Raw genomic sequence first — 23,177 nt, 5'->3', positions numbered from 1 at the left:
TAATGGAAGTTTTTTCTAGCCAATCATAATCCGTTTGGAGGGCGGGACCTACGGAACCGGGAGGAGCTGATTTGGGGTGTTGTGAATTCATATAACCACGAAATCTTGAGTGGGAGTTGTTGGACCGATTTGTTGTGCATTTTGTCCGTCGATTGGCACAGATTACCGACGCGCCACCCGCAGCCATGCCCGGGATAGAGAAGCTGCCGATAGAGGAGACGCTGGAGGACAGCCCGCAGGTAACGGCTCTGTTTCCCGGGGCTTCAGCTGGCAGGCTAACGTTAGCCACTTAGCTTATACGGCTAGGCTAACTGTCTTTGTAGACTCACTGTTTGCCAACAACCAGCGAATAGATGCCAAGTTCACGCAGCTTGCTAACCGCTAACGGCCCAGCTAACCGAAGCTGTCAAGCGGACAGTGTACAGGGGAAGAAGCAGCTGTGCATCGGCATCGAAATGTGACGGCTATTCCGATCAGCTGGTGGGAGTTTCCGTCAATGCGTGAGATCAAAATGTCAAGCGGAGGCATGCCGTTCAGTGATGTTTCGCACAGAAATGAAGCCTGTGAATGAATAGTTAGCCGGGTACTTCCTTAGCCACTTGGCTAGCTTCCCACATAGTTTCTCCTCCTTTTGTTAATCCTTTTGGCCAGGCAGCAGTGTCATCCTGCTGCTTAATGTGAGACGTGAAAGTTGCATGGGGCAGGAAGCAGCAGCTGCAGATGAGCTTAGTACCCCCCATTCAGTGGTGGTGTCCCCTGCAGCAAATCCAGGGCGAAACACCTGCTGTGACGTCACTGATTGGGATTTAGCCAAATTAAGTCAACATAATTTAATAGCCCCAAATCCCAAATCCCATTGCTTCAGTGGGCTTCACAGTCTGTACAGTGTATGACATCCTCTGTCCTTAGATGTCGATTTGAGTAAGAAAAACATGCCTAAAACGCCTTTTAGCAGGGAAATAAATGGAGGAAAGCTCAGGATGAGCCACAGAGGACAGATCCCTCTACCCACTACAAAAACACTAAATAAATGTCACATGTACAGAACGGTATGTAGATAACAATGATGAGATGTCTGCTATGAATAGATTATAAAATATGTAGGTAGGATGTGGATCCAGGAGGATGACCTAGTGAGCCATGTAATTGCAAGTAACTTGAGCCGATATTGGTCTGTTATAGATTTAAGGATATTGGCATATTTGTTGTCCCATATGATATGATAAGAAACCTTGTTTTACAGAACATAATGCAGAGAAAGATGCTTGGGGTAATTTATTATTATTCAGTTTACAGTCAATTGAACTATTTAAGTGCACTGATGTATTTTATTGGTATTGGCATCAATGATCAGCTCAGACTCTACAGGTAAAATCATCAAAGCCATGTCTGGAGTTGTTTGACATTGCACAGTGTGACATGTAAGGAACTTTGGTCATCGTGGCAGCAGATTTACAGCCAGGTGAAATATGTCCATTATCATCGCACAACAAGAATGTGCTATACTGACACTGATCTCTCGATGATGACTAAGTAGTTATTAAACATGTTGGTGCCATCTGTCCTTATATGAGCCAGGAGTAGTATTAGAGCATCCATCCAGCCTCAGCAATACCAATACCAATATTCAAGAGCTTTCTTATCTTTCTAAGTGACAGAGAGACGGGCTTGCTAGCTATCTTAAGGCAAAAAGCAGTTTACACAGAGGGTTTGGTTTTGGCCATTACACTAGGTTGCTAAGGTTTTATGTATTGATCAAATGATGAACACTGACTACATTTTCACCTGTCTCATTGTGTGTTTTTTGCATGCAGACACGCTCTCTGCTGGGAGTGTTCGAGGAGGACACTGCAGCCATCTCCAACTACTGCACACAGCTCTATCAGGCCATGCAGAGGATTTACGATGCACAGGTACACACCCACACACATAGGTTCACAGGTGTAGTGCCGCTGGCTTTGCAGGTATGGGCAGAACAAACAGTAATACGTGGCAGCCTATTGGAAAGTGTGCCTCCAGCTGCTCAGTGCTGTCTGCTGTGTTCTCTTTAAGAATGAGCTGAGTGCTGCGACACACCTGACGTCCAGACTGCTGAAGGAGTACGACAAACAGGTAGGTCTTGAAACCAGCCAGCCGCCCTACAAGTTTAACCACAGCTTTATGAGATTAGCCATCAACCCAGTAACACCTTCAACTGACCGTATAACATTAACTGCAGTTTCATAACACTAGCTGTTATTCTCATAAGACTATCCATCAGTCTTTTTACACTCTACCTAATTTTCTAATACTGTTGATCAGCCTTATCACACTAGCTTCAGTCCGTATAAGAATAGCCACAGCCCATGTTGAGGTAGCCATCAGCCTTTTAAGACCAGCCACTGGCCATTTGATACTAGCCATCAGTGTTATTACACCAGTTATCATCCGTATAACACTAAACATAAATCTTATAAAACTAGCCTTACTGCATGAGCCATCAGCCTTACCACATCAGCTATCAACTTTGCACGAGCCATGGACATTACACTATAAGCCACTAGCTTACCCGCCGTTTCGCCATCACTTTAGCCATCAGCATTATGGCCACTTTAAACAGAAGCCATGGACATTAAAAAAAACTTACATTTGCTGCCAGGGCAACAACAGCATGTCGTTACAGAAACCAGTCTAATCTATTCCCCCGTGTTTTTACTGTTATCTGCAGCGTTTTCCTCTAGGGGGCGATGATGAGGTGATGAGCTCCACGCTGCAGCAGTTCGCAAAAGTCATTGATGAGGTGAGAGAATGCTAACACAACTGAGTTCTGTCCACTGCTGTCAGTCAAGTTAGATTCTGCTTGACATGATGACATCAGAATTGATTTAATATAAATATCTGTGTGTGGGAGAGTACGACACAGTTTCATGTAATCATCTTTTTTGGTCGCACTGTGGTCAGTCAGCTGATTGATCCATAATTTTCTCTCTCTCTCTCTCTCTCTCTCTCTCTCTCTCTCTCTCTCTCTCTCTCTCTCTCTCTCTCTCTCTCTCTCTCTCTCCCTCTTTCTCTCTCTCTGTAGTTGAGTTCCTGTCATGCTGTCTTGTCCACGCAGCTTGCAGATGCCATGATGTTTCCCATCACTCAGTTTAAAGAAAGAGACCTGAAGGGTAGGACACACAAACATGCAGTACACTAATAATCTGTTCCAAATCTGTTGTTGACAAAGCACACTAACACACGTACTAAACATAGTCAGTGTTCCAGTTCATCCCAAAGATGAGGTTAAAGTCAGGGCTCTGTGGGGGCCAGTGTTCCCAAAAGTGACTCTTCCTATACACTGGGGGAAAAGTTCACTCATAAACAAGCACATAAACAGAGACAGCAATAATAACTTACAGTTGTTTTTGTCTCCCTCCAGAGATCCTCACTCTGAAAGAAGTCTTCCAGATATCCAGTGACGGTAAGCAATTTATATTCAATATTAATTAACCTTTTTATTTTTATTTTTATTTTTTTCCAATTATTGCTTTACTGAATAGCCATCTCAGCCGCAAACTCTCATATCTTCAGTCCTACAATGGAACTTTAAGCTACGGTGCACATATTCAAATAACGCTCACCTGACATCAGCTCGCCAGAGGACAGTTGATGTAAATTTTATGATTAAATCATGTTTGTTAACGTTTTCCCTTTTGAGTCACCACAGTTAAAAACTCAAAAGGATTACGTTTAAAGTAATCAGAGACGTAAAACTTCAAATCTTTACGTTAAAGAAGTCTGTACATTCAAATGTTTGCCATTCTAATTCAGTTCAAAACAATTAATTGATAAAAAGTGTTCTTGAATCTTTTTGTTTTTTGTGCAGTTTGTCTGCTAATGTGAGTGAAGATGAGATGAGAATTTGCGGCTGCTAACTCTGACAGAGACTTGACGAGCCGTAATGTAAAGTAACGTTCTAAAAGAACAACATGTCAATGTGTCAATCAAGATCTATGTGTTACTACGAGTCTTGGCTCCAGAGTGCACACTTGACTTTTTTTCCGCAAGACTCACATTTGTTGAGGATGAGCTCTGCTTGTTTTTTAAATGCTTGCTGGTTCAGTATTATTGTTTCTGTTTTATTTGAAATGCATGAATGGAAAAGAAAACAGAAGGAAAATGTTTTATCACCAAAAGTCTTACGTACCTGTTTTCTGTATGCAGATCATGACACGGCCATTAACAGATACAGCCGTCTGTCCAAGAGGAGAGACAACGACAAGGTAATGACTTTAGTGACGGAAACACTGCTCATATTAGGTTTTATCATTCAGTACTGCTAGAGTAAAATGTAATCTTCTCTGTAAGTTATTATTTAATTATTTTTCTAAATAATTGACTGAGATGTATCCTCAAAAGAACTGTGTAGTTTGGTTACAGGGATAATACAGATTTCGATCTGAAACTTCATTTGTTTGATTTATTTCTTGAGCTTTTGTCTGTATAATAAGGACATTGGGTGTGAAATGTGCTCTATAAATAAATCTGCCTCGCCTTAGTAAAGTATCCTTCCAATTGTCCGTAGACACATTTTTCAGCCGACATGCTTTGCTCTGGCAAGAAGACTCTTTAGGAAATGCTGACAATGACTTTAAATTGAATGATTAATGAATGTACAATCTATTTGTCTTTGCCAAAATTACATTAGAAAACATGTGCAGAAATTATTATAAGATTACAGACCGAGCTGACACTGTCACCACCGCTTGCAGGTTTTAACCCATTACCTTCAACCTGGTATCTGCCTTAGAGCAAAGCATAAGTCAGTTTTATATTTCGTTAGTGTTCCAGTAAGTGATAGTTATGTGAGGACGCAGCTGCGAGGGGGGAAAGTGTCCTTAAAACTCTCCTGTGCATCATCTGTGGGACGGTACAACTGTAGGTTGATTTTCATAGAAATTGAGATAAAGTAGCAGCTGCCTGAAAGGAAAACTATCAGCAGAAGTTATGTGCCAGTAGCGGTTTATCTTACAATCTTGATCAAAAATATACATAATCTCTGTGTGCGATCTTCTCTTGATCCTAAAATTAGTCCTGTGTGTTGTAGCTGCGGGCGGAGGCTGTGGAGGACGTCTACACCTCTCGTAAGAAGCAGCACCAGACTATGATGCACTACTTCTGCTCGCTCAACACACTACAGTACAAGAAGAAGACGGCTCTGCTCGAGCCGCTGCTCGGCTACATGCAGGCCCAGGTACACACACACACGCACACACACACACAAAGGCAGCTGTCAGAGTGTGGCTCAGAAAAAGCAGAGTTAAAGTCTAAACTTTTGATACCAAAGTCAGTCTGTTAACACAATATGTCTTTGTTCTGTGCAGATCAGTTTCTTTAAGCTGGGTTCAGAAAATCTCACCCAGCAGTGGGAGGACTTCCTGGGAACCATAGGAACCAGTGTCCAGAAGTAAGACCCCTGAAAAGTTGTTAGTCGTTTTGTTTATTCTACATTCAAGATCCTTAAAACCTGGTGTTATTTACTTCAGCTCAGTTTTATGGATGGAAACATGACGGCAGCAACATGAAATGTCATCAGTGAGTGCCAAATGTAAAGGGAACGCGTGAATTCAGTGCGCGTGTGTGTTTTTTGTGTTTGTTTGCAGTGTGCGTCGGGAGATGGAGGAGGAGGTTGGGCAGATGCAGCAGACCATCCAGGACATGGAGAGATCATGTGACCCGCTGTATGCACCATGTGACCCTGACCCCGCCCACTCACCTGTCTGCCGCAACCTGACCAGGAAACAGGGCTACCTGTACATCCGCAGGTAGGACAAACACATATGTTTTGATTCCTTTTATTTAATGTTCACGTTCACGTCTCTCTTGTCTGTCTAATTACACCATCAGTGTTATGTTTATTAAAATCAGTCTGATCTTATAGGAAGAAAATAACCAATCCGTCACAAAGCAACTTTAAACTTGCAGGCTTGGTATTAATTTAGTCTTAAACATTTCCTTCATTTTAACTGTTATGTTTTCAAAGTAGGGAATATACATTAATTTGAAAATGCTTCATGTTTCATCCATAAAATCACTTATGTAAACCTCAACTGTTAATATTGACAAAAATGATTACCCCATTGTCATATTTGTATGTCTCCCGCTGTCAAAATTGGCAAGATTCATATAATCAGGGTCAAACTTGGGCTGTTGTTGTGCCAATGCTGGTATCTGGTGTTAATATTAAGAATAAGTTGGGAATTATGATCTTCACTCTTAGTTTGTTGTCATCCGTGGCGTCAAAGTAGCTCTTCTGTGTGTCTCTCAGTAAGACGGGGCTGGTGTCGACGTCCTGGGAGCGTCAGTACTTCTTCACACAGGGCGGTAATCTGATGCAGCAGGGCCGAGGCGAGGTGGCGGGCGGGCTGGTCACAGACCTCGACAACTGTTCCGTCATGGCGGTCGACAGTGACGACCGCCGCTTCTGCTTCCAGGTCACTTCCTTCGATGGCAAGAAGTGAGAATGCTACCAGAAAATTGATAATGTCTTTCATGAATACATTCTATATTCAAGTATTCAGATTTAAGGTAGGAAATTGATTCAACTTTTTCTTTTTTCTCCTGTCGTGTTCTGTCAGAGTGGTGACGCTTCAGTCAGAAAGCAGGAAGGACTGCGAGGAGGTAAAGTGTTTTTTTCTGCCATGCTACCACTTCTGTATTTACTGTTGGCTGTTCTGTCGTCTCCTCACGCTGTCCATCTGCTGCTTCCTCCATCAGTGGATCTCCACCATCAACAACATCTCCAAAAGGATCTACCTGAGCGAAAACGCAGAGGTCCGTGTCCTCCTTCGCTCACTAGCCTTTATATTCCTGGTCCCTGAAATCTTTTCCTATTGGTTGATGCTGACAGTTTTGTCATCCCATTGTCAGGAGCTGGCAGCCAGAGTGAACCAATCAGCTCTTGAAGCTGTGACACCATCGCCATCCTTCCAGCAGAGACATGAGAGCATGAGACCCAGCAGGTTTGTATCAGATGTCTGTGGTAAAACTCGACCAGTAAGTCGTACACCAGTAAAACCCTCTCTCTCTCTCTCTCTCTCTCTCTCTCTCTCTCTCTCTCTCTCTCTCTCTCTCTCTCTCTCTCTCTCTCTCTCTCTCTCTCTCTCTCTCTCTCTCTCTCTCTCTCTCTCTCTCTCTCTCTCTCTCTCTCTCTCTCTCTCTCTCTCTCTCTCTCTCTCTCTCTCTCTCTCTCTCTCCTCTCTCTCTCTCTCTCTCTCTCTCTTTCTCTCTTCTCTTCCAGTAAAGGGCGTGTGGGGCGTGCGAGCAGTATTAGCTCTGTGGGCTCAGAGCCCTCGCCTGCTCTTTCTGTGCTCTCATTGGATGCTCTGGTTGCCCCGGAAACACCTATCCAGTTTGACATAATTTCCCCCGTCAGCGAAGAGAACTCAGCGCAGAGCAAGACGGCAGCACAGTCCGGCAGGTAGGGGTGTGTGTGTGTGTGTGTGTGTGTTAGGACAGATGTCAGTTTCCTCTTTCCTATTCATTAACACATTTTCTGTTTTACATCTGGTGTTATCCACTGGTCTAAGCAGGTAGATCTTTGGGGGGGTTTTTTGTCCAGCTTTAAGATGTCTGTTTCCAACCAATACAATACAGGTGAATTCATTTAGGTTCACAGTTTTGAAAAATGATGATTTAAATAATTTACCAGCAACATCCCTTTCCAGAAACAGAGACTTTGTCCAAAATCCCTCCCGATTTATGTTTATAGACCACTACATTCACTCTGCCCTTTTAATGTGACTGTCCAAAAAAGCAAATGTATGCATATACACTATGGGATTCAATTTTTGCTAACAATCCCACAATACAATTCCTTGCATTGATGACTAAAATATTGATCTAAGTTATAGGGAGTAGTGAATGAGTAAATGAGGGTGAGAGTTTGATACTGACAGAGTCCCTGTTACTTTGATTAATACACAGAACACATGGTAGACAGTTTTAATTTAGTTTAACTAGGAAAATTCCCTATGACAGTTGAGTTTTCTAGTCCGGTCAAGTTATTATGTGATTGAGAAAGCTTGTGTCCTGTTAATGGAGCAGCTGGTTTTTAGTGTTCAATGTTTGTGTGTCCACAGAAGAAGTAATCCCTTTGGAGAGTCAGGAGACGGCACATCAGAAGACACCGAAGGTACAGTTAAAAACATCATTTGTGGTTTCTGTTGAAGTGATGTTTCCAGTTCCATGTTTGTCATCTTTAAGTTCATGAAACTGTCCAAGTAAGGCTGCATCCAAATCTCCACCCTCCAGACTTGTGTACGTACCGTGACGTGTTCACTGTCATCAAGTCAAATCGGCGAGGTGTGTTTAAGCTAGAGATGTTGGCTAACATGAATCCTGGGCTGTGTTTTTCCTGTTGTCCAGACTCGATCCTCCACCAGCTCTTCATCGTTCGCTTCCTCGGCTCCATGGAGGTGAAAACTGCTGAGTCAGCAGACGTCATCTCAGAGACCATGAGGCAGATCCTGGCAGCCAGAGCCATCCACAACATCTTCAGGATGACCGAATCACACCTGCTGGTCACCTGTGACTGCCTCAAGTATGAACCACAGAGTGTGTGTGTGTGTGTGTGTGTGTGTGTGTGTGTGTGTGTGTGTGTTTTTGGTTAGGTTATCGTTGTTGTCGTTGTTTAGTGGGTCTTGCAACGTATCATTGCCAAAGATTAAAACATAAAAATTGAAACGGTAAGAATGAGAACCAAATATTTCTTGATTCGTAATTTTTTGTAACTCTTTAGTATCGATGTTTGCATTTTTTCTTTTCAGGCTCATTGATCCTCAGACACAAGTCACCCGACTCAGGGTAAGATGATCTCTGCTTCTCTGCTCAGTTTTAGTCTCAGACAGTTTTATAGTGATTTATCGTCTCCTCCGTCCCCCTGTTCTCCTCCTCTCTCCTCCTGCAGTTCCCCCTCTCCACCGTGCTTCAGTGTTCGTCTCATCAGGACAACAAGAGGCTGTTTGGTTTCGTTCTGCAGCCAGCAGGCGGGCGGGGTGACAGCCGACTCGTCTGCTACATCTTTGAGTCCAACAACGACGGAGAGAAGGTTCGCCTGTGTTTTTATCTGTTAGTCTCGCTGCCTCACTCTGTGTTCAGTCTGTGTGACACGTTTTGTCTCCTTCATGTGTTTCAGATCTGTGACAGCATCGGTCTGGCCAAGCAGATTGCCTTCCACTCTGAGATGGTGAGACTGATTTGAAACGTCATCGTACTGAATCTGATGCTAACACTGACCGATGATGGTGCCTTCAGGTGTGTGAGGAGGTTGATAATTTGTGTTGTTTTTGTTGTGTAGGACCGTAAGGCCGACGAGAAGAAGAAGGAGCAGGACAAGGCCAAAGAGAAGCAGCAGGAAGAACTCAGCAAACAGAGACAGATAGAGAAGGTGAACTTTTTTAGCTCTGACTTATCATTATAAAGTAAATATTGATTGCACAATGTAATGACAATAGAATAATGACATCATCTCTGTTAAAAATGGTTGCCTATAAACCTCTAACCCCCCCCACAATTTATCTACTTGCATTTGAATACATCTGTGCTTTTTACTCCGACTGTTTTCTTCCACTCCCCCCTTCACCCCGACAACTCTCACAACCTTGAAAAGGGAAACAAATGCAGTGTGTCCTTAGCTGTTGGTAGTTGCTAGGCTTTGCAGAAAACGGAATGCGATCTGGTTGTCTTTGTGATAGCAACGCCAACAATGAATCCCTTTTTAAATACCAAATACATTAGGTGACCTTCAGCCCCTGGTTCAATCTGTTTATGCTGTATTCTCAGTTATAGGGTCTCTCGTAAGAAGCAGATTAATGGCTTCATTGTTTGGTCAACAAAATGTGAATTCTACATTTGGATTCGAATTTGATTTTAAAAAACAAACAAACAAAAAAAAGAAAACAGCAGTGTCTTCAAATGACTTGTTTTGTTAAGAATCCCATTTCCTAACCCCTTTTGCAGCTTGAAAAATGACTTAAAATTGTAATCGTTAGTCAATAAAGCTGCAGTTATTTGCTGTTCATCTGAGATTAAAGTTTTTGTTGTTGTTCTTAACAGTTAGCAACTTTATCCAAAAGGATTATTGTGTTAATTTATCAAACAAATGAACAATGAACATTTTTTAAACAATGAACATGCTCAAAGCTTAGAAGAGACTTTCAGTGGCCCATTAATGGAAGCAGGTTGAAAGCTCCATGGTGGATCATTACAAATCAGTGTCTTAGAAAAAAATAAAGTTCTTCACAAACATGCAGACTGAAACATAATGATACCGACTGATTTGATATTTAACTTCTTTATTTTGGCTGCAGGATCTCGAGGAGCAGAGTCGCTTGATTGCTGCCTCGAGTCGCCCCGCCAACCCGCCTGGCTCTGACGGACAATTCCTTGTGCTTAGCAACAGCCAATCGGAAGACAGCGATGCCGGGGAGGAGGGGAAGAAGAAGGGCGAGTCTGAAGCCTAGCGAAGCTTACGGAGGATGCATGTGTTACCACCCAGGCAAGACCCAGCTGGTACTGTCAAAGCAACAGCTCAGGAATCAGAGAAGGGGAACACCACCCGCCCGCCCGGGATGCCAGGGACTGAAAAACATGTGCTCCCTCCCTGCTGGACTCTGTTTGAAGCTTGTGGTGGAGCGCGTCACTCAGAAAAACGGAGGATGAACTTAACGCACCCTCACTATAAGAGGAGGAGGGGAGAAGACGTGGAAACGCCTCGTCACGTGTTTTATTCTGTGTGTTAAAACGCTGCTTTTTATACCGGCTCCACAAATATAGATTAACCTGTAAGTTTTTGTTTTTTTTATGTTTATTTTATAAAAAGAGATAACGGCAATGACATAAGTGGAATAATGAATCAGGATCAGAAGGAGACGTGGGAGAAACACACAGGAAGTCAGATCAGGACGGCGTCAGCTCTCGCTCAAGGGCTCCTCAGAAGGAGGTGAAGGTGTGATGAGGAGGAGATCCGGCAGAGCGATGGGACACATCAGTGCTGTTGGTAAAAAGTGTGCGATACAATGCTGTTAATGAAAAGAGAAGACGAATGAGAGAGAGAGCATGGAGTCTTATTTTGAAAAGTCCTACCTGTTGTGATGTGTTCATCAGCTGAGCAGTTTTTCAAAGCATCCTGCAGAGTTTTACTTTTTATTTAAAAAAAAATGTTTTTCCTTCCTTCCTGGCAGCCGCTGGTTTTCAGTCATTTGACTCCAGGATGAAAATCAATCTGCAAAGTCTTTGACCTTGCTGCACCATCAGTACAGTAGAGCTCCAGTGACCAGTCAATTAATCCGATTTGTTGATCAACAAAAAATAGTATACTTGATTAATGATTTAAGACATTTTTTTAGGCAATAGTGTCAAATATGTAAAGGATCCAGCTCAAACATAAATGTGAGAATTTGAATACGGTAGTTTTGACTATTTTTGGATTGGGTAGATGAATTGATTAATCAGAAAAAAGAAGAAGAAAAAATTGACAGATTAATCGACTAAAAAACATTTGTGATGGGATTGTGATGATAAGCGATTAATCCATAGATGATTTTCTCAGTCAAATAATTAGTTTTTGGTCCAGAAAATGGAGACAATGTTGATCAAGATGAAGTCCTAAAATTTCTTATTCTGTCCACCACCCAAAGATTATCAGTTTACTGTCACAGAGGAGGAAAAAAAAAGAAGAAAATATTCACATTTAAGCTGGTAAAAGTTTGCCTTTTAAAGAAGATACTCATTAGTAAATAAAATAGTTGGCAATTAATGTGTAGGTGTTGTCCAACATCGCAGTGTATGTTGTGATATACTGTGCGAGCTCATTTTCATAGCTTACTAAGATGAGTTGAAAACAGCGGCTGCATGAAAAAAACCTGTTCAGAATTTTACAACATCATCTGGTCGGCAAGGATTTGATCATTTGCAGGTCAAAAGACATTCTAGACCTCCGAGGTTAAGATTGGGCTGAATTTAGTTGAAAGCTGCCATTGCGTCCATCAAACTACATGACAAAATATTTTGGTTGTCATTGTTTTCAAGGAAACGCCTCGTATTAGCATTAAAACCCTGTTCAGGGTTGGGGAATATCATAGTTTTAAAAAATATCAACATTGACTGTAACATTTTCCAGACGAAGCTTGATGTGAAGTTCCTTGTCAAGTTAAAGTCATCATGAGCCATTTTGGGCTCGCAAACAAACAGCAGGTGCTGTTGTTTTCCTAGTGAGGAGGACATTCTCCAAACTACATCAAGTATAACTGTAGTTTCAACATGTAATCACGATCTGCTTCACGGCGCGTGTAATCAATAAAATGCCGCTGAGATAGAGGTTCCGTCATTGTAGTTGTCTAAGAAAAGTTGCTCAACTTTTCAGCCCAATTTTCCCCAGATATCAGAAGTTTTGACCTGTAAGTCTTTAAATGAGTGCTAACTGAGCGTGTTGTGCCTTGAAAACACAGATACTGTTGCAGTACGTACTGCAGTTTTATGCAACACTAGTATTGAAAATAAAATGATCTGCTATCTTTTAAGTTAAAGCTAAACCACTGAAATTTAAGCACAACATTTTCTTTTTGTCCTATGAATAAATGACCTGATGCACAGGGAACTCTTGGGGTCAAAGGTCAACTCTAGTTTGGCCACTGTGAAAATATTCTGGCCCGACCTCTTTCTGAGCTGTAAGAAAAGATCTATAACCTTCAACAACCTCCAGTGACAATATTAACCTTTTTATGTTGCTGTGTTTGTTGAGGTAATTTGTCAAAAAAAACACAACATATCATGAATCACGCTTTGTCCAGCATCCCATCTCTTCTCATGCCGTTTGTATGCAGTGTTCTTTAGCATGTTCTCAGGACAGGAGCCAACATGGCCGCCACAGGGGATCCTGAAAGTCTGAAACTACAGAAAAGATAATATTGTACCCTTTTCATTTGAAGATTTTTATTCCAAAATGAGAAGTCCGTAGCTTCTGCCTCTTGCAAAATGGAATAGTTGCATGAAAGTAGTGCTCATTAATAAGAGTCATATTACCGTTCAGATTTAAGGCCTCAAAAAAGACCCAGAGATGCTTTGCCTTCCTTTTTAGGTCCGTTAAGATTGTTAAACACTGATTTTATATTTGAAAACTCGAGATCTGTCAACACAAGCACAAATCTGATCAGATGTGCTTGCTTTTGCTGTATCTGCTACAAGACAGTTGTCTATTTTGAAAATTGTCTTCTCTGTTTATCTGATCTGGTGAAGGTTATTCATTCAGTAAACTTCACAGAAATTCTAAATTTTCAAGGACCATGTTTCAGAAAAACAGACAAACAGTTCGACATCATCTCTGCCAAATAATCAGCTGAGTCAGTGTGTTTCTCCCGGCATCAAAATATTTCTCTGTGCATTCACAAATGTTAATCTGGGTCATTGTTTGAGGCCTTTTATGTTTTTCACCAGTTTAATTAATTTAATTAATCTGCCTTTTTATCCAGAGTGATTCACAGTGATTATCTGTAGATCTGAATAAGCTTCAGTTTAACATCGTTACATGTAGGGATGTTAAAGGTCAGAGGTCACGGCTGTGGGGAAGATGTTTCTAAAAGCCTAAATCAACAGTTACTGACGATGATTTTATTTTTCTGTATTGTGGGAGGAGGTTTTCTCGCTGTAAACAGGTGAAGGACTCGCTGCACTTTACCGATGCAGGAAAACACAACAAGATTGATCATTTTGAAGTGTAAATATGTTCAGTGATGATTGTTTCAGTGTAATGAAAAATGAAAAAAAATGGCTTTTCAGTGATAAATAAAGCACTAACTCCACCCGCCTGAGTCAGGCTGTTAATGTTCTCAGATCAAACGAACCTCTACGAGATCTTCAGGAAACGTTTACTGGTGTAAATTTAGGACAGAACCAAGTGTTTTTTTTTATATTTCAAACCACTTTATTATCAATTAAATATGGACAAAATGCATTCAATATACAAAAATAAACATTTCCACGAAGATGAAAAAGTAGAACAGGAGACCTTAACTGATTGTCCAAATACTAACACAAAAACATTACAGCTTTGAATACAAATGTACCCAACAAAACCATTATCATTAAATATAAACATTAGCTGACTTGTAAATGTTTATGTCAAGTGTAAAATCACTACGAGAGATGATAGATTAACTGAATATCAGCGAAAAGAGGAAGAAAATCAGTGCAGTAACTTTGTTTCCCACAAATATAATCCACATGCTCATTCTCAACAGCGGTTCCCAACATGGGGGTCACTGGCTACTTGTTAACATAACAATGTACACGTTTGATTTAGGTCACTTCATTTTAGAATCAAAAGATTTGGCTTCAGCGCTGCAGTGTCATTTTGTGAATAGTGGTCAAGAAGTTATTGTGAGAAAAAATAAAAATACATTAATGCCTGTCCAGTGAAACAATGTAAAGTAAACAGCACTTGTAGGAACGCTCTTCAGGCACATAAGTTTGCCACTTCTTATGACATTTACAAAAGTAGAACAGCAGTTTGATGTATTAAAAATCTAAATTGATCTATTTGTTTCAAATAAAATGATATGAATATGGCACGATGTGTGAATCATGGTTTCCAGAAGGAAGCTGGGCGTGCTGGGCAGATCCTCCATGCTTTTCCTGGGTTCTCTGGCTCGTTTAAGGACTGCCTGGTGTGTCTGAAGATTCAGCAGGAGCCAAAATAAGGCAGAACATCGGAGCGTCACATCAGTGTCAACTGCTTTTCATGATCTGGTTTGAGAGCCAGTCTAGACCCTCGGCCAGACCCGTACCGCTGACGGCACAGGACGCCTGGACAAACCACTGCACGGACACACAGAGGGACAAACACATTAGCTCAGCTGCAGTGCTGAATTAAATTTAAACCCAGAATGGCTGGAAAAAAACACTTAACACTGTGAACTTCTGAACATTCCTTGTAACAACTGTACAGCTCTTTCATTTGAAAAATAATGCCTGGTCAAACTTGGCCGATTGTATTGTGTGATTGAAAGCAAAACTTGTGTGTGTGCCATGGACACCTACCGGCTGTGAAACTCCTGATAGGCACAGGGCCTCTGTGATGTCACTGACAGACATGGCTCTGGGCAAATCTTGTTTGTTCGCAAATACCAGTAAGGCCACGCCCCTCAGCTCGTCCTCCCCTAGCTGCAACACACAAACACAAACAGGGTGAGTGAAACAGGAAAGTTGGAGGAAGGTTAAAAAGAGCTGAGCAACATTCAGATATCAGTGATGTCCTCCCCGGATGTAAACCAGTTGAATTTCAGTAAGAATTTGCAGATCTGTGCTGAACAATTTACGGTGTGTGTTTGTGTGTGCGTGTGTGCGCATTTACCATCCTGTGCAGCTCGTCAGCAGCTTCTTTGATCCTCTCGGGGTCGTTGCTGTCGACCACAAATATCAGCCCCTGAAGAGAGAGACAGAAAGATGGAAAAAAAATAATTGCAAATGACCTCAATTAGACTTTCGCGGGTCTTTCTGTTGACATAGCTGTAGTACACACAGTCGTACTTGTATTAGTAGTAGTATTACCTGTGTGTTAGTGTAGTAATGTCTCCACAGAGGTCGGATGATATTCTGACCGCCAACATCCCAAACTGTAAAACTGATGTTCTTGTATTCCACAGTCTCCACATTAAATCCTGCACACAGAAAGTTTCATTAATGCATATTTTGGGATTTATTTTATATCTGTATTTATTTATTTACATTTGATGTGTGCAATAATATGAACGCATATCAGAATCACTGACCAATAGTTGGGATGGTGGTGACGACCTCGGCCAGCTTCAGTCTGTACAGCAGAGTGGTTTTACCTGCTGCATCCAGGCCGACTGCAGCAACACACACGCACACACACATGCACAGACACAGCACAGTTACTCTTACTGTTTACAGTGTAACTAATAGGACAGCAACTAAAGACTGCAGTATCAAAATACCTTGTTTTGTCAGACATGCACTCCAAAAGTCAAGGATATCTAGTATACAAAGGGTAATTAAGTACACGGTGATATAAAAATACTCCATTACAAGTAAAAGTCAGGCACTGAAAATGTCCCTTCAGTCAGAGAATGCAAGTGATTGTATTATTTCACAACATTTTATTGTAATTATTTGAGGCAGGACTTATATTATACTGTGGGGTAGTTTTAACTAAAACAGTGCATCATATTAAATAAGATAATCATACATTTTGTTAAAATGTAGATTTTGTTATAATCTTTATCTGTTAATGTTCCTCTCCTGGCATTAATTAAACCCCTGAAAACTCATCTCTGATCCTAATAATTACATATTTGGATGTTTATTCCAGGACAAACAGTCCATTCATGGCTTTGATTTAACTACAAGCTTGCCTCATTAAGTATTTAATGTTGAATCTGTTAACATGCAAAATATCCTCCAGTGAGTAATTCTTACTAGAGTGTAGTGGTATAAATAGTGCAATATTTACCTCTTAATTGTAGATAGAAATAGAAATATTCAAGTAAAGTAGAAGTAAGTAAAATGTGTATATAAGTAAATGTTATTAATTAGTTTTTGCTGCTAGAATGAATATTTCACATTTTACCTGACAAACTGATGATCAAAAATGGCGTCAAAACTGTTGATTAACTGTCTTGTACATAAGAGACTGATCGAGTTATTGTATCAGCACTTGTTACAGCAATTAACGACCCTACAAATATCATTCAGGACTTTAAAACCTTTGTTTACAAGCACTAAGTGATTCGCAAGTGAAAACTTGTCGGTCCTTGACCCAACTGGCCTTTCTGTGGGTGGCTACAGCTAGGTGGGCCCTGGTGTGAATGGCTGGTAAGCTGTCTGGGGAGGGAACTCAGCGCTGCATTGTTGGTGGGTGGTAAGTAATGTCATAGGCCATCTCCTCCTGTGTTGTGCCATTCGTTTATAGAGAAGTTGTTTTGTGAGAAGCAGTTTATGCTGTTCAATGCACATATTTGTACATATTTGTATGTACATATTTGTGGCACGACACAGGAGGGCCAACTCCTTTGAGGACAAAAATGTAAACATCTTGGCCAGAGAAGACAGATGGTTTAAAAGAGTAAATATAAATGAATTGTGTTACTACTACTAAGAATATGAAGAAGCAGCAGAAGAAGAATATGAAGAAGCAGAAGAAAATAATTATGAAGATGAAGAAGAAGAAGAAGCATAAGAAGAAGAGGATATGAAGAAGAAGAAGCAGCAGTGGCAAAATAAAAATAAGAATGTAAATAAGAAGCAAAAGAAGAAAATTAAGAAGAAGAAGAATATGATGAAGTATATGATGATGATGATGATGATGACGAAGAAGAAGAAGAAGAAAAAGTTCTCATATTAAAGTTATGATTCGAAATAAAGAAAGAAAGAAGTATAAAATCCAAACTGACCCATTAAAATCCTGACCGGTGTCTTGGAGGCGAACCTGGAGAAGATCTGTGAGATGATGACGCCCATTGTTCAGGTGCTGAAGGTTCAAACAGCTCGTTGTTTGTCTCCGTCTGTGTTTGTGTGCTTTTATAGAGCAGCAGCGGTGGTTGGTGTGTGTGTGTGTGTTCTCCATGGTGTCACCCCGGCTGCTGTCAGCTCGGTACACGGTGGCAGAGGAGACACAGGAGGAAGAGACCGGACAACGCTGGAAAACACACTTCCGCTTACACAACCTTCATAATAAATGCACCGTTTTTAAATACGTTTTTTTAAATCAAATGTAAACTTTCTTTAAAACGTATAACCGCGTCACATGACTTTCACTGTATGAAAAGCTTGAATTCATTTATACTGAAGACCAAACAAGATGGACAAATTCAAGTGTGTGGAGGTCAGGGGTCAGAGGCGCTCACATGGGATTAGAACACACATTACTCCACTGTGTTTCAAGATGTTAATGTTATCCATGTCTTGTTTCTTTTTTCACCACTTTTAGAACACCACCACCCTACCAGATGGCTGTCTACCTGTAACATCTGGTCAGTGTTTATTCATTAACTGCATCATGAACATGACATGCCCTTTTTCAGGTTAAGATCAGAAACATACTGTGATCCAATATAAAGATCCAATCTGAAGTATTGTGTGTGTATCTACAGTCTGATATGTGTTTTTCTTCTGTACCACAGAGCTCCATTGTTACATTAAAACACAACAGGGAATCACTCTGGTGACATGACACATACCTTAATTAGCATGAACACACAAACTGCAATTTATTCTGACTTTAACCCACATACACCAATGAGATTTGAATCAGAGCGAGATAGGGGGAGAGAGAAGTCAGAAAGAGAGAATAAGACATTTTTGTTTTTGTTTTTTTTTCACTTGTTTTTAATAAGAAAAATAAAGAATAACACCAGTCTGATTCCACAAGAAGTTTTAAGTATAAGCTTTATAATGAATTAATAATGTAGTGTGTGTTGTGACAGAACCACATTTTCTACCAAGAAAATCTTGAACTGAGTTTTGTTCTCATAATTATTTGAACTGCTGATGTTTGAGTTTTATTTTGATAGTAAGAATGTGTTTCCTGTGTCTTCCTGCAGACTGCAGGTATCAGGAAGTGTTGCTCTGTCTCTTCATCTTGCTGCTGTTGGCAGAACTGACGCAGTGCGTGGTTTTTATGTATTATGCAAGGTTGGTCTCAGAGGCCGTTATTGTCTTTACTCAGGCTCTATTAAGTTTTGTCTTTTGTCTTTCTAGGATTCAGACCTTTACCTTTTATTCTTATTCCTATTTCTTTAAAACTCACAGGGCATGTGCAATCTTTTACATTTGTTTATTTTAGTCTATGCGACGTATTATTGTTATGTCATTAGTCTTGGATACCACTGTACTGTCATGTAGCTGTAGGCAGCACTATAGCTCAAGCAACATTTTCCTAATAAGGTATATCTTAATCAGTACAGTCTTACTTACTTACTTAACATCTAAAAGCTGTGTATGACACTGAATAAAAAAGTGTATATTTTGGACACTTTTATTCATATATGAAGACAAGTGTTTATTAATGTATTTGACTGATATATAAACACAAGTTGAACGATTGGAAACGTATAAAATAGGTTTTCATATTTTATTTGAAAATGTTCTAATTATATAAGTATGATGCATTTATTATATTAATAACTTCCTTCATTCTTATGAAAACTAAGCAAACTCCATCTGCTACCGAAAGGCCTCAAGATGCAGCAGAGAGATCCAGGAGACATCTAGTAAGTGGACCTTGAGTTAAGTAAAGTTAAAGTTAAGTTAAGTATTACTTCCAGTCACAAATGAACTTCGCAGCTCAATTTGTCTTCATGAGGTCTGACAGATTCATAAACTGTTTTAAACACACCTGTGAATGATTTGTACGTCTGTTTAAGTAAAACACATTTTCAACTGTGTGTTCATTCATATATCATTTAATAATATTACAGCTCTCATGTTGCGTTATCAATAATTCTCTACCTGTTTATAGATGCAGATATAATAAATGCTTCATCAAGAGAACAAAATTGTTGACAAATACATTAGTAAACACAGTTATGATCCCAGTCTAGTTGAAACGTAGACATAACATGACAAAATGGCAGTTTATTATGAACTATAAAGTATTTAGAGCATTTTCCAAAAACAAATACAAATAATTTATCAAACCCAAAACTTCTCTGACAAATTAAGATTTCAATCACATGTTTCTAACAATAACAATTAACTCCCAAAGTGAAAAAAGGGGCAGGGACGTTCACTGAACTCCTTATACATTTACAGTGTAATATTTACAACAAACTATTTGAAAATTTGCAGAATTGTAGCAAACCCAAGCCCACCAGACTAAAGCTCAAGGTCAGAAAGCTGCAACTCTACTCACAAAACACTGTCACTGTTTTCAACAGAGCAGCAGTATACTGGTTTCAATGCTGTAAGTGACAGAGGTTAAGAAAGGCAGGTCACTGTCAGTTGGGTTAAATGGGCGGAGGTCATCAGCTCGTCCAATCTGAAGGAAGCAGTCGTTTCCAGTCTGAAGGAAGTAATCACAGACCAATCATGGAGCACCACCTCTTACTTGTTACCGTACCAGATACTTCCACAGTCTGAAGAAAAGAGGAGGAGAGAGTTATTTGTCCCCCAAACATGCGTGACCCATAGTCATAAGACTTCCCCGTCCAGAAATAAAACATGTCCCACCGGATGAAAGTATAATTTATGAAGTTTTTCTAAACCTGTCTTGACGTTAAAGCTATGAAGCAACAAGGACCAGCACATGACGTGTTATTTTGCTGTTCTGCATCTGAGAAACACAAAGTGGGTTGTTTCTCAATGCAATATTGAATTTGTGAAAATCTCAATTTTCAATACTTGAAGCTCCACAAATGCAATTATTTTCTTTTCATATAACTCTTTTATTGCATTTTTACCTTAATAGAGCAGAGCATTTCATCAGGTATCTGACGTGTGTATATTCTGTATGTCTAGGTTCTTCAGGGCTGAGGGTTCCCCTGTCACAATGACTGGAGACCTGAAGTTTAGTGATTCTCCAGGATCCATCTGTGACTAGTCTAAATACAGACATTCAGACGTCAGTAATGAAGTAAGAAAGAGTTTCTCTTGTTAACTGAGCTGAACTGTACGATTATGAAATTAACTGTGACTTTCTATTGTAAATGTATAACTGTTACAAATAGGGATTGCCCGATGACGTGTTTTGCCATCGATAATAATTGTTGATCTTCCTAAAGCCATATCGACTGATACCAATCGTTTTGTTATTGCAACTGGTATAGCAGTGTTATAGATCAGTTAGTTTGACTGCTTTGTAGTGTATTGGGGTATATGTCCACCAGGTGGCAGGTAATTTTGACCAGTACTGTGCTGTGAGGTCTATTCAAATAGACATTTCATGTGTTTGAATGTGAACAAGATACTTTAAAGTGTTCTGAGTGACTGTATTCAAGTTTTATGTTGTGCTATCATGAGGCTAATTAGATAAAATTTTGCTATTTAGGTGATTAATTAAGATGCTTATCTGCTACAGTTTCTCCCTTTTTATGACCTTTACACTGTAATATCTGGTTCTTTTGTAGTTGTGAAGTAAAAAGGCTGCACAGTCATACACACATGGCTGTACTGTATTCATGCTATTTTGTGAAAAAAGTAAAGTTTTTGTATGTTTTTTATTTTAAATATGATTGATTGTTTTGTGATGATTAATGAGTTATTGATTGATTGATTGATCGATTGATTGATTGATTGACCTGATTGAATTATTGATTGATTGATATGCATTTGTGATTAAGTACAATTAGAGCATCTACAGTGTCTTCTTGATGCTTCCACCAGGGGGCACCAGATGACCAGCTGATCTGCTCTCTCTGCACGGCTCAGCTTCAAACAGCGTCTGACAACCAAATTCTTCCACTTGGAAATCAAACTGAAGCTGAGAGAAGAGAACCAACAAATGTTTGCTGACCAACAATAGAGATATACACAAGACATCCATGCTGTGCTGAGAGAGATGAGCACCTTGTTGGTTGAACAGAGGTTGTATACCTTATTTGGTGCTGATTGAGTCAATTTTGAAAACACAATGTCACTTTACTATTTCCGTGTATGCTAACTAGAGCAGAATCCATCATGATGGCCCCACATGCTCCCGGAGACTTTTTACATACAGCACTTTGAGCTGGACTCAAGTCAACCTGACTTACTGTTTTGTGGCTACTGTCTTTCAAAAATTGCATTAATAATAGCACCACTATGTGACAAATTTGGTTTATATTTCGTGAGAAGCACTTGCACCTCAGGCCAAGTTTCATGTTTGAATTCATGAGACTTTGAGCGGCGACACGAGACAAATAATTTTAAACCAGCGCAAAAACAATAATTTCGGCTTGAACCCTAATTAGCACTAACATAAAGTACAGCAGAGGTTGATACGAGCATTATTTAGCATTATAGATGAAAAGTTAGATGGTAGTTGTAAAGACACTTAAAACCACAAATGTCAACATCAATGTGCTAATTAATTGAAATTTTAAACTGAAGATGGCTGTAGATGAAACGTCAGAAGATCAGCTAAGTTCTTACAATCCATCCCGTGGTGAAAATGTCTATCATGCTGATCTGTCCAGTTGTTGTGACAACATGAGACTGAGCAAAAAAATGTTTCCTGCTGATGGCAGAAAAGCCAACCCACTTGGAACCAAAATGTCCGTAAAAAATGTCCCAGATAAAATAGTTGTGAAGATATTTCAGTCCAGGCCAAAGTGGTTGAATCACTAACAGTGCCATCACATAGTCATGCAGTTTATGTGGCTACAAAAGTAAATCAACAAGGCATTTATTTCTTCAATCAAGTGCAAGGAGCTAAACTGAGAGTACTGGAGTCACAGAAGACTGAGATGGACAAGTTTAAGCAACAACTTAAAGGTACAGTTTGGACAATATTTTTGCTACGATAGCAGACCTTAATAAGGAAAGTAATGATTAAATACTTATAAATGTTATTATGTCATGATGTGACTTTTCTCCAGCACAAACAGCAGAGCTGATCTCCATTAAAGCCAGGACTAATGTCACAGAAAACCAGGTGGAGGCTCTGAAGAGAGATGGAGAAGGTGAGACTGAGAACTAAACCAGCAACTCAATATTTAATTCCAGAAATGTGTTTACTGCCACTTTGAGAATGGCTCCAAAACCACAACGTTCAACGTTGATGGTGCCTCATTTCATTTTTAAATGTTTCAACACTTGTCTTTGGTTTTGGGAGACTCGTTCATGTGAGTTAAGAAAAAATGTGGCGGTGTAATCAGTCGTCTGATCTCAGCTGATTAACATCCTGAAGGAGGTTACTACATCTGACTGTGTCATTAATGTTTGAACAGGTCGGGATGATAATCTTTAGTTTGCTACTCCTTCAATGACTTGTTTTTGTCACAAAATAATGATGTTCAATGTTTACACACTTAAACTTCATTGATATTTGCAATTATATTGATCTGATGCCATCTTTCTCTGTCTTTATCAGCCATGATGTGACTGTAAACTGATAATAACTTTTCATTATCCACCTTGGAGTAAATAAAATGTGTTTGTAACTCCTAAAATGACACAGTAAGATTTCCTGTGATAGTGACACACACAACACTGAGCCAGAT

At 40.0% G+C, this 23,177-nt stretch overlaps 3 protein-coding genes across 4 annotated transcripts in view; 2 read left to right on the top strand and 1 right to left on the bottom strand.

Annotated features, from left to right (window-relative positions):
* Window positions 1–13,820, top strand: appl1 (adaptor protein, phosphotyrosine interaction, PH domain and leucine zipper containing 1). 2 transcript variants are annotated; one of them, XM_030422021.1, is made up of 22 exons: window positions 10–239; window positions 1,815–1,913; window positions 2,053–2,112; window positions 2,708–2,779; window positions 3,062–3,149; window positions 3,401–3,442; window positions 4,186–4,244; window positions 5,069–5,215; window positions 5,346–5,428; window positions 5,625–5,786; window positions 6,290–6,478; window positions 6,600–6,642; window positions 6,739–6,795; window positions 6,892–6,983; window positions 7,262–7,441; window positions 8,103–8,155; window positions 8,389–8,563; window positions 8,790–8,826; window positions 8,930–9,070; window positions 9,158–9,208; window positions 9,320–9,409; window positions 10,332–13,820. In XM_030422021.1, exons 1-22 carry the CDS (start codon window positions 186–188, stop codon window positions 10,482–10,484), a joined length of 2,127 nt encoding a protein of 708 aa, XP_030277881.1. In that variant the 5' UTR covers window positions 10–185; the 3' UTR covers window positions 10,485–13,820. The 2 variants fall into 2 exon arrangements, with proteins under 2 accessions (XP_030277880.1, XP_030277881.1); XM_030422020.1 differs by having other exon boundaries at window positions 1–239; window positions 6,600–6,795.
* A 98-nt stretch (window positions 13,821–13,918) lies between these two features.
* On the bottom strand, window positions 13,919–17,665 carry LOC115584541 (ADP-ribosylation factor 4-like). The gene is made up of 6 exons (XM_030422031.1): window positions 17,433–17,665; window positions 15,789–15,869; window positions 15,568–15,677; window positions 15,371–15,442; window positions 15,058–15,180; window positions 13,919–14,835 (listed from the first exon to the last, which is right to left on the bottom strand). Exons 1-6 carry the CDS (start codon window positions 17,497–17,499, stop codon window positions 14,746–14,748), a joined length of 543 nt encoding a protein of 180 aa, XP_030277891.1. The 5' UTR covers window positions 17,500–17,665; the 3' UTR covers window positions 13,919–14,745.
* A 917-nt stretch (window positions 17,666–18,582) lies between these two features.
* The window catches only part of LOC115584539 (glutamate--tRNA ligase-like), a 121,384-nt gene continuing 116,789 nt past the window's right edge, over window positions 18,583–23,177 (top strand). Inside the window, exons 1-4 of the mRNA XM_030422024.1 lie at window positions 18,583–18,672; window positions 19,191–19,250; window positions 22,378–22,449; window positions 22,554–22,637. Coding sequence (XP_030277884.1) covers window positions 18,666–18,672; window positions 19,191–19,250; window positions 22,378–22,449; window positions 22,554–22,637 — 223 coding nt within the window. The 5' untranslated portion in view covers window positions 18,583–18,665. The remainder of the gene's footprint in view (window positions 18,673–19,190; window positions 19,251–22,377; window positions 22,450–22,553; window positions 22,638–23,177) is intronic.

The sequence above is a fragment of the Sparus aurata genome, chromosome 7 (genome assembly GCF_900880675.1).
Source record: "Sparus aurata chromosome 7, fSpaAur1.1, whole genome shotgun sequence".
Taxonomy (NCBI): Eukaryota; Metazoa; Chordata; class Actinopteri; order Spariformes; family Sparidae; genus Sparus; species Sparus aurata.
This window is presented reverse-complemented; position numbering and strand designations above follow the sequence as displayed.

What these genes read in the sequence shown, in the direction of transcription:
- appl1 (XM_030422020.1), top strand. Translation starts at nt 186, where the DNA reads ATGCCCGGGATAGAGAAGCTGCCGATAGAGGAGACGCTGGAGGACAGC. An exon ending in AGAGGAGAGACAACGACAAG is followed by an intron (nt 4,245 to 5,068) that starts GTAATGACTTTA and finishes TGTGTGTTGTAG; the next exon opens with CTGCGGGCGGAGGCTGTGGA. An exon ending in ACTTCCTTCGATGGCAAGAA is followed by an intron (nt 6,479 to 6,599) that starts GTGAGAATGCTA and finishes GTGTTCTGTCAG; the next exon opens with AGTGGTGACGCTTCAGTCAG.
- LOC115584541 (XM_030422031.1), bottom strand. Translation starts at nt 17,499, where the DNA reads ATGGGCGTCATCATCTCACAGATCTTCTCCAGGTTCGCCTCCAAGACA. An exon ending in ATTACTACACTAACACACAG is followed by an intron (nt 15,443 to 15,567) that starts GTAATACTACTA and finishes CTCTCTCTTCAG; the next exon opens with GGGCTGATATTTGTGGTCGA. An exon ending in TATCAGGAGTTTCACAGCCG is followed by an intron (nt 14,836 to 15,057) that starts GTAGGTGTCCAT and finishes GTGTCCGTGCAG; the next exon opens with TGGTTTGTCCAGGCGTCCTG.